The sequence below is a fragment of the Elaeis guineensis genome, chromosome 4, assembly GCF_000442705.2.
Source record: "Elaeis guineensis isolate ETL-2024a chromosome 4, EG11, whole genome shotgun sequence".
NCBI classification, from domain to species: Eukaryota; Viridiplantae; Streptophyta; class Magnoliopsida; order Arecales; family Arecaceae; genus Elaeis; species Elaeis guineensis.
This window is the reverse complement of record NC_025996.2, coordinates 31,012,081-31,022,644: the sequence shown is the minus strand read 5'-3', so window position 1 is coordinate 31,022,644 and position 10,564 is coordinate 31,012,081. Positions and strand designations below refer to the sequence as shown.

The 10,564-nt window shown below is 38.3% G+C and overlaps 1 protein-coding gene across 1 annotated transcript; it reads left to right on the top strand.

Moving 5' to 3' along the window:
- The first annotated feature begins 3,822 nt into the window (after positions 1-3,822).
- Positions 3,823-8,999, top strand: LOC105043029 (ATG8-interacting protein 2). The gene is given in 8 exon segments (XM_010920420.4): positions 3,823-4,006; positions 5,266-5,529; positions 5,532-5,555; positions 5,558-5,626; positions 5,629-5,808; positions 5,811-5,978; positions 5,981-6,057; positions 8,756-8,999. Coding segments are annotated over 7 exon segments (870 nt in total). The 5' UTR covers positions 3,823-4,006; positions 5,266-5,279; the 3' UTR covers positions 8,858-8,999.
- Positions 9,000-10,564: the final 1,565 nt, after the last annotated feature.

Here is a 10,564-nt window from a genome sequence, read left to right as displayed (position 1 = left end):
TTGATAAAAAAAATTTACTCTATATTATATTTTTGCTCTAATTATTATATTTTGCACCCACAGAATCTAATAATGGCAATCTATAATAACATAAACAAAATAAAATAGAATCTATGGTATTCGAATAAGAAGGGGGGCGCTAGCTGTTTGCACAAATATCTCTTTGTTAAAGTTGAGCTTTTATCAGTTACAATAACGTCACTATCCTTCATCAGATACTCTTCTTTCTTTCACATATATTTCACTAAATAAATCACAATTATTTATAAAATATTTATACATTTATGTATGTATCTAGATTAAGTTATTTTCTTCCCTTTCAATTGATAGAATTATAACTATTCTTTTTTTTGGTAGGGCAGATTGTTCATACAAATTTAATATGAATACATTCAAAAAAATCATAAAAAAGAATGTTCTTGAAGGTCAAAAGAAGGTATCCGACATTAGTTTACACTATCTCTCCGATATGCTACGGCACATAAGAGGTCATCTAGTTAGTAGCACTGTTGGTCTCAAGGTACATGTGGCGATTCAATAGAAAGGTAGCTCTCAGCCATGCACTAGATATCATGAATGAGGGTGCATCGCCACTAACGATGGTCGTCCATGCAACCAGGCTACTGCTGTGGTAGAGTCTCCCTCAATCACAAGTCTTTCTGCTTTTAGCCCTAGCCCAGCAAAGATAATCCCTATCAAGCTGTTTGCAGCTTTGCCATTGAGATTGTGTTGTCGATGAGATGACATTCGCAGGGCACAAAAAATCTAGAGTTCAGGCTGCAAATCACAAATTCTGTACCTCTTCTACCACCTCTGATGCTGCCATCAAAGTTGATCTTGATATAACCTGAGGGTGGGGGCTCCCAAGTGATGAACACCAATCGGGGCACTGTCAGAGACTCAGAGAAGTCAAAGAGTCCCGGATGTCCCAAGTGGCTAAGATCGAACCGATCAGTATGCAGCACATGGCCTCCATAGCCTAGAGTGAGGCCATTTTAAGGGTGAGCCTCATCGACTGCCAAACCTCCTCGAATATGCATATGTTCCTAGCCAACCAGATGTAGTAGACAATGTAAGCCGCTAAAGTACCCATGGCCCTAGACGAGTCACTCTCCATGCTTCTCCGAAGAGCCTCTAAGAAGGACTGAGTTGGCTTCGTGGGGGTAATGATCATGGCAAGAAGGTCAATCATCCTCCACACATGCCAAGCTCGAGGGCATAAGAAAATGACGTGGTCATCGATCTCCTCCTTTATATCACAAGATGGACAGATCATCAGGAGCTCCATGCCTCTAGTTGGTAGAACCATCTTTGTTAAAAGATGGCACCATACCACTTTTCAAATGAATAAGCTGACTCTTGAGTGGATATGCAACCTCCAGATCCATATCCCATTCAATCTCCTGATCAAGAGTCCCTTGTAAGCCTCGTACACATCCCTGGTCACCACTCTCGAGATGCAGGCCAATCCCTTCACCTTCATATCCGAGCTGGTAGAGCCGTCAAAACAGACCGGCCCGGCCTGTAGAGGGCCGGTCCTTCACAAATCGGGCCCATTAGGGCCGGGCCAAAAAAGCCCTTTTGATACACGGGCCATCAAATAGGCGGTCCAGCCCTAACTCTTATAAGTGAAGAGCCTAAACGGGCCGGCCCTTATAGCTCACCAAAAAAATTAAAATAATTATAAAAATTATAAAAATTAAAAAAATATAATAAATTAAAAAACTCTCAAACATAATACTTCATCAAATAAATAAATAAAATCAATCCCTACATCAAATTTTAAAACACCAAAAGTAAACATGAAAAAACTCTAAAATTTTTGTAATAATATCATAATCTCCATTCTCCATAAGAAAAAATACCACAGACTAATTAAACTCCACAAAATCAAACAAACCAAAAAGTAATAAATATTGTTCAAATAACATTGAGTCCAACTATTGAAATTCAGTTCCTGTTCTTAAGATTTTTGCCAACATTTCATTAATCAATAATCATCCTCATCTTCGTCAATTATAACATTAAAAACTTAACAATCTTGTTTTGGCAAATTTGCATCAACTTTTGTAGTTGAATCATCATCTTCATCTGCAATCCACAAGTAACAAATAACAAAGATCAATAAATAGTTAGAAAAAATCTATTTTGCATCCAACTAAATTCAAATTCTTATCTTAAATTATAAAAAAGATATTACCATCATGAATAAAGCCATGTAACCAATTACGGGTGCAAATGAGAGCTTGTACATGATCACCAAGGAGGCAGCATCTATATTTATTTAAAACATGAGCACCAATGCTAAAAGCTGATTCGCTAGCCACTGTAGTGATTGGTATGCTTAGTATATCACAGGCCATTTGAAGAAAGGAGAGAGTAATAATGATTAGATGGGTAGTGGGAAGATGAACAGGGACTAAGGTTTGAAAAAAGTGATTTGAGTTATTAGACATTAATGATGGAAGTAATGACTAATGAGGCATAGAAATGAGAAAAAATATATTTTAGAAATAATTGATTATTTACTAATTACTTTAAGTGGTTAAGTTATTTTAAAATATTTTTTTTAAAAAAATTGACTAGCCCGCGGGCTAGATGGGCCAGCCCTTCACGGGCCGGGCCATAAACGGGTCGAGCTAAAAAGTCCTTTTGTTAAACGGGCTGCTAAAACACTGGCCCAGTCCTACTATTTTAAGGGCCTAAATGGGCCGGCCCGCGGGCCAAGGCCCGTTTTGACAGCTCTACGAGCTGGTATGAATTGGCAGTATAATAGAAAGCATCCTCTCTGCCAGCTCAGCACTAAAGAGGTAAGTCACTAAACCAGTGTTTGATCCATTCCCCTAATTGAAACAGGTCATAAACACACCTCGTCTCGATGATCTCCATATTCATGAAGGTGGGCCATCTGCTCAAGGACAACTCAGCAATCTACGGATCTTGTAGTAGATCAATCATCTGCCCATCACTCACAAGCCATCTAACTCGGTTCAGGATTGTTTGAGCTAGAGAATAAATCTCCTTCCATACAAAGGAGTTGTGCCGAGCAAGCTAGATAACATCATCAGGGAATCAGGAACTATATCAGACCCTCATCATCGCACTCCAAAGGCAATTCGGCTATAATAGAAATCTGGCCGTGTCTGATAATCAACACCTTGCGTCTCACTATAAGAAACTGGATACCAAGACCCTAATGGGCTGACAAATTATGTCCCAAGCCAAAAGATAGACATCACCCCTGTCTCGACGAGACCCTCATAAAAAACTGTTAAAGTACTGCTCATACCTCATAAGCACGATCTTTGATAATATGGTATGGGACATTAGGTAGATCAGAACTGAGCTGAGCATCGATCTAACAGTGTGACTCTGCTCATCGTGAAAAGACATCTATCCTACAATCTCTCTAGTCTATCTTGGATTGCCTTCTTAATCTCAGCACAGTCCACCTTTTAGAGTTTGTGCCCATTGATTGAGATCACGAGGTAATGATAGGATCCGATGTGCTCCACGATCCTCAGCCTCTAGTGGATCACCTGTCTCAAACGACCCTTTGGTCTTTGAATTGAAATACAAGGGTGGGTTAATCTTCTATCCGGATGCCGTCCTTTAAGTAAAAGACAGTCATACGTAGGAAGAGGTATGAATTATAACTATCATTCAAAATCTCCGGTATAGACGGACTACAGACTTCTCTTGCGGTGCCAACGCTACCCTCAGAACTTTATCTCTCCGTCATCTCGTCCCACCCTCCCATGTACGAGGGCGAATGGATAACGACAAATATTCTTACACCATGACCTACACGGCTAAACCGGAGACACTGACAACCGCCTACAGCCGGTTTCCCAACAGAGAGCACCGGTTGGGACGGGGTCCGCTCCGGATCTCTCTGGTATTAATCTTCACTGTTGGTTCCCAAGATTTCTTTGCCTTGGGGCCTGGAAAATTCTCCAATCTCTTGATCTATCATATATTTACGCACGAAGATCTCTCGTTGAAGGTAATAATCTTCTCTTCTCGGAATTTTTGGTTGGTTCGATGATTGTATTTGTCTGAGTAGTTCTTTTTCCCAATTTTTCTCGATTATATTTCTTTGCTGTACTTCCAAATTATCCCTGGATTCTGTGCGGATCTATTAGGGTTAATTTGGTCGTATTTATTTTTTATTTTGTTTTCTTGATTCTGGTCAGTCGATCATATATGGTTGGATGCTTAGGTTCTGATTTGTTTGGGTTGATTCATGCGGGTTTCCGTTGATGGGACAAGTTGGTTGATGTCATAGGAGGTGGGTCGCCTTATTGGAATTTTAATCTATAAGAAATTAAGGTTCTTTGCTTGACCCCTTTTATAATTGTGAACGGTTGAACGTGTAGGGAGGAAGAAAGGTATCACCTTTTTTCGTTTAAATCTTTTCAATTTTCATTAGGTTAGGGCGGAAGAAGAAATCATTTGATGGTCTGAATGAGTTACTAAACATAAAACGAATTAAGCAAAAATGACCTTCATTTGCTGTTTTATCTGGCTCTTCTTAGTATGATTTATGAACAGCATTCTTTAGAATTACTAAATATATGATTTAGTTAATCTAAATTTGATTTATTTGGACATGGATGCAACTGTTTGTTTGATGCACACCCTTGTCCATTCAGATAGTAAAATATCATTTGATGCTAACTCTAGACAGCAAGATATCATTTGAGAGGGGGACTGACCGCTATTTTAGGCTGTTGGGAAGTTTGGCTATTGAGAAGCATGTGATTCTTAAATAGTTAGTACTATATTTTGATTTCTCCATGGAGTTTTTCGATGCGTAGAAATGAGAATAGAGTTTCAGTGGTGAGGATCAGTTTGTGAATATGCTTTTTGTTGCTATGTTTGATAGTGCTTGATGGTTGAAGTTTCCCCTGTATTGTTTGAATGTGCCTTCAGGACATCTCTCCTTGTATTTTTTTTCCTGTTGGATTCTAAAATATCCATGATTATCTTTGTTAGGGTCTTTATGTTTTAAAAAATAATTGCTGACCATATATTTTCTTATTCATTTTATAAAATATTGATTGATATAAATACAATCTCTGAAGATTTTTATTTTAAAAATGTCTGAATTGGTCTAGCATTTGGGTAAATTCAGAAAGGCACATTCTTGTGTTGTTTCCATCTTTTCCTGTCTCTTTTCATCAGTTCAATATTTACTAATATATGTAGCAAAATTAGTATTTTGTTTAGCTGAATCTTAATGAATTTATGATGTCCATCTAGTTAGATTTTGGGAAATGGCGGACGACGAGAAAGAGAGAGAGGGTGCACCCTCCCGTGGAGCTGATTGGGAAGTTGTGTCTCTAACTGCATCTACGTATGCTGCTGCACCTGGTCCAGAAGGATTCTTTGAACCAGCTGATGAGAATAAAGACAGGGAGTTCAACAAAAACGATAGCAGTTCTTCTGGTGCATTATTTATGTCTGATCACTTTGTATTTCCACCAGACAAGCACGAGAATCTACCAATAGAACCTGAATTCAGTGAATTCATAGTGAAGCAGAGGGTCAGAAGAGAACCGTGCTGAGGATGATAATGAGCCAAATAAAATGGATGAAGAAAATGTGCAGAGAAAATCCGATGATGTCCACATGGAATTCAGTATGGTATGGAGTATGAAGAGGGCAAGGGATTGCAAGACCCAAATTTGGTTCAGGAGGAGCAGGGTATGTATGTGGATCCTGAAGTTAGTTCATTTCATGCTGAAACAAGCAAAAGTGAGTTAGTGCCTCATGCCGAGAGCACGGAGTTCTACGAACATTCTCCCCAAATCCGGAATCTCCTCCTGAGTATGCAAAGAAGAATGAAGAGAATAAATCAGATGAATATGGCGCTCCTGAAGCTTGGTGGAGAAGGCATGCTGCATCTTTGTATCGTCATGTGAAGGAGGCTAACACATTTTGGTCTGTCTGTGTGGCCACTGCTTTGATGGGACTTGTATTCTTGGGCAGCAGTGGCAGCGTGAAAAATGGCAGCTTCATCAAATTAAATGGCGGTTTAGCATCAATGATGAGGTAAGCTCACATTCTTGCAAAGAATATGATAAGAATAGTATTGTAAATGAAAATTTGAGTTTAGCATCAATGATGAGGTGAACTTATGAGTTATGAATATACTCTACAACAGCTGGAAGTTGTTATTGTTGAAGTAAATATTATAATAATATTTCACTCTCTTAGTATATTGATGATTGATGATAAGCTCCTGGAAAATACTATTCCAATGCACAGTTTCTTGCATGCTCCAGTTTACATGCTGATGTGACAGTGCATGATTGGAAGTGGTTTTGAAGTTAAAGAATGCTTCCAATCAAGAGCCACCATGTTAGCACAAATTGGGAGCATTCTGAACCCACTCCCGGGTATCGTGCTATCAATAAGGTCCTGACAGTAGACCAATTAGCACTACATGGCCTATTTATTTTGGCCTAGTGCAAAATTCCTTGCAAGAATGCATTGTATTGCAAATTAAGTGCCAACTTTTTGCCTACATGCTTTGATTTTACGATTGTTTTTCCTCTTCTTTCCTCATATTAGTGCTTCGTATTGCCAATACTTTCTGGATGGCACATCTCGCTGGATAATATTTACACTGAAGATATATTTTGGTCTTTGATTTCATATTAGATTCCTATGAATTTACTCTGCTTTTTTATGTCTTGTAATCTCATGCTTTATTCGTTCTATGATATCTTTCTCTTTTTATTGCTCAACTTTTTTTGCATCTTAATTAGAAATAAACTTAGGACTAAAAGCTCATTAAGTTTGTATTGTTCAATCTTACTAGACAACAATACATGTGCTATATTTGTTGGCATGGTCTGGTACCGCCCGGTACATGATGTACTGTACTGTATCGGGAGAAAATTGATAACAAACTCAATGTCAAGTTGGTACAAGACCCATATCGAGGCGTATTGATGTGTACTGGGTCGCATACCAATCCATACCAACTGTATCGAGATGTACTGAGAGAAAAATTGAGAAAAATGATTAGAGAGATATTTCGGTACTGGATGAGTACCATACCTTACCAACTGTATCATATTGTACTGGTAAGGTACCAGATATGGTACTTGGTATTGAGATTGAAGACCTTGTTTGTGGGTTTGTAACTCTCTTGATTTGGATCTGCCTTCTTCTTTCTCGTGACTTTGTAGGAAAGTCGCCACTTTTTTTTTTTTGTCAACTTTTCTATTATGCAATCTGTATTTTTGTAATTCTGTTTTTTAGTTATTGCAAGTTCCTTGAATTACCGCCTAGTAGTTTGCATTTGTTTGTTTAGCATGTGAGGCTTTCAATAGCCTCTCATTTGTAACTTCTTGGTTCTTATCCTAACTCCAAAGTACTGTTCTTGTCAACGATTGGTCTGATAATTTGTGTTTGACATGCGAAAATGTTAATTGAAGCATCACATGAATGCTTATAATTGAGACTAGGGTTTCCAGTCTTGCACCATCTATTTATGTTTAATGCCTTTCAGCATGTTTAGTATTTGACATTTGTGTTTTAAGTGAAATTGCTTACACTGTGAAGCCCAGAGGGAAAATGTGTGTGTTTATAAATATCCACCACCCCTTCTCATAAGATATTTTAACCATGTTGATTAACCTTTTTCTCTTTTGATGAGATCTCAACTGTCTTTTCCGGTCAAGTAGTCCATCCTTACGTGAGATGGCACAGTAATAATCCCAACCATCTTCTTTCACATTACATGGCCAGTTGCCACACTGACATTCACCTAATCTTTATCAGATTTCCATTTGCCAGGGGTGCACTGGGCATTGCCTTTATTGGCATCAATGATGAAAGTGACATTTAAATTGTAGTCAATGTAGCAAGATATTGTGCTCAGAACTCTTTCTTCTTTATTTGGAATTATTGTAAGTCCTTGGTATATTGTTGATGTCTTGATTGATTTAGGCTGGCTCTTGTGATCCCATCCAAACATTGATTATTCAGTTCCTCTATCATGTTAAATGTTATTTATGAATGACAGATTCATTGCCCACCCTCAGCTCTGAACTGATGTCACTTTGATTTTTGAGCAAGACTATTGTATTACATGCAAAAAATTGGATCATAGGCCAATCTTTCCTGGACTATATTTCATCTGTGGTAGCATGCTTTTATTGTTTGCAGAATTATTACTGTCAGATATGATGCATCTTTGTTACCCATGCAAGAAATCACGGGCTATGTACTTGGGTGGTGGGCCCTTGCAGGCAAAATCTCCATCATGGTAGAGATATTTGAGGGGTTTTACGGTTGTGCACCATCACAGTGTTGTTTTTTATTTTTTCTTCTGTCAAGTTACATTTGGAATCCGTTGTAATGGCACTTAATAAGTAGCTCCTTGTATGATACTGCACAATATTTGGAACCTTGAAGTAACGACGAACGTCTAATTTAGACAACCATGTAGATGTAAAGTGGTCACCTGGGTTCTTTGAAACTGTTTTCTGAATTTCTATGGATGGTGTGCACCAAATTCCATCAGGTCGCATGAGTGGGCCTGTACAATGAAAGATGGTGTTGGTTTTATCTTTATAGCAAACCAATTTAGAGGTTCCCATGTTATGAAAAATTTTGGGTATGGATGACAATCTGCTGCTTCCAATTCATGATGTTTTAGATAAGTTTGATGTTGCTGCCATGCATGTTTTTCTGTTTTTGATATTTTGGTGACTGACATTTTGATTGCATTTGACAGAAGGTGAGCAAGATGCGGGGTCCGCTGCGTCGATTTAAAGATGTTCTGGTAGGGGGCCACCAGCGGAGCATCGGTGATGGTGCTGTATCAGCCAGCCTTTGAATTGCTCATCATGGTGACAAAAAGCATGTAGTACTTATAAAAGATGGATTTTTTTTTTTTCAGGAAGCCTGGGAATTTAATTTATGCTTCTGACACTAAGGAGACACCGCAGTTTTACTTTATAATGGTTATCTTTTTCATACACTGTTTGTGTCAATTTTCCTGATTTCATGCTTACTTTCATGGATATGGATGGCTCTGGCTTTGTAAATGAGCCAATTCGGTAGATCCTTAAGATGGCTTGGCGGCATACAACATCAGTCAGAAGTATATTCTGTGGATATTGGACCGAAGTTCTGTCGGTGGATAATGAGATAATTTATCTTATCATCAAATCCTTGTCTGTAATTATATTTTACTATATATTGCGATCTCTGCAAACTCCTGTCTCTCCTGTTTTCCTTACAACAATCCTAGTCTCTGTCCTCCAAGTGCATCTCCATATGTGGCATCAAAAGCACTTGCTTTGAGCTTATCTAGGCGACCTATCAACTTGATGGATGGCTCAACTCGATGGCAGCAAATGTTCTTATTCGCATTAGGAAAGATTGGTCCGCGCTGGAACTTTGGAATCGAGTGAACAAAAGTGATAAGGTTCCAATTTGTTCCACCATAATATGATAGGATTGTTGATGCATTATATCGAATCTATCAGAACCAAATGCTCAGGTGTTGATGCAAAGTAAAGGAAGAAGGGACGGTATTGAAGCCAGGGAAGTCAGGTTCTTACGGGGTAACTGAGAGCGGTGATCTCGGCTGAAATTGTTTTTGATTTCATGGTGATCCAGCATTTATGTTGCTGGACTTCCCCCCTCTTGATTTGGATTTATTTACGAATTTAAGGGAGTCCTCCAGGGATGATGTGTTGGGTGATCCTTTATTTTGTTGAAATATGAGAGTCAAATTACATAACAATGGCATTATGTTTACCCTTGATGTTCACACTATCTTTTCACATTTTTGGTAAACTTCCTTCACATTATTCATGTGTGGCAGGCAAATCATGCACGAGGGAAATAGTAGAAACAACAACAAAAAAAATAATAAAATGATGAGGATACAACTCCAGTGTCTAACCTCGAATAAATCGTTTGAGCAGAGGGAAGCCTAACAAGGCGTCAAGTATCGGTGTTGGAGTATATGATATGTGCAGTTGAATTTGAGAATAGTTACCATTGAGTGCATCAATCTTAGCCAGATAGATAATGGAGTCTTAGACTAGTCTCAACCATTATATGAGAAATTATTAGGTGGATCGGGTCTATCGTGGACCTAAGGTGAAATGAGTCCACGATGGACCTGGTCCACCTGATAATTTGAGAGTAGTTTCATGCATCACCTGGTCGTCTAGTTTAATCTTCTACTGATACAATGATCTTAGGCTATATTCATGGTTTTAAGGTGTTGTACTATTTTAAATTTTGTTGTTTATTATTATTATTTGTTTGTTTCTCTTCCATCTATGGTACCTACAGCTCATCTTGTTCCACAATCTCGGAAGTTATGAGACCAAAATATCACTACTTAGCTGTCTGCCTGTTTAACCATGTTGAACACTTCATTGTATGGCTTAAATATTATCCAAATCTTCATATTATTATAGAATCAATCTCTTATGTCTAAGTTCTTGGGATGGAATCTACAAAAGCAAAGGCTTTAAGTCTTCAACCGACCGAAGATAGAGCTCAATAACCTAATTGGAAATAT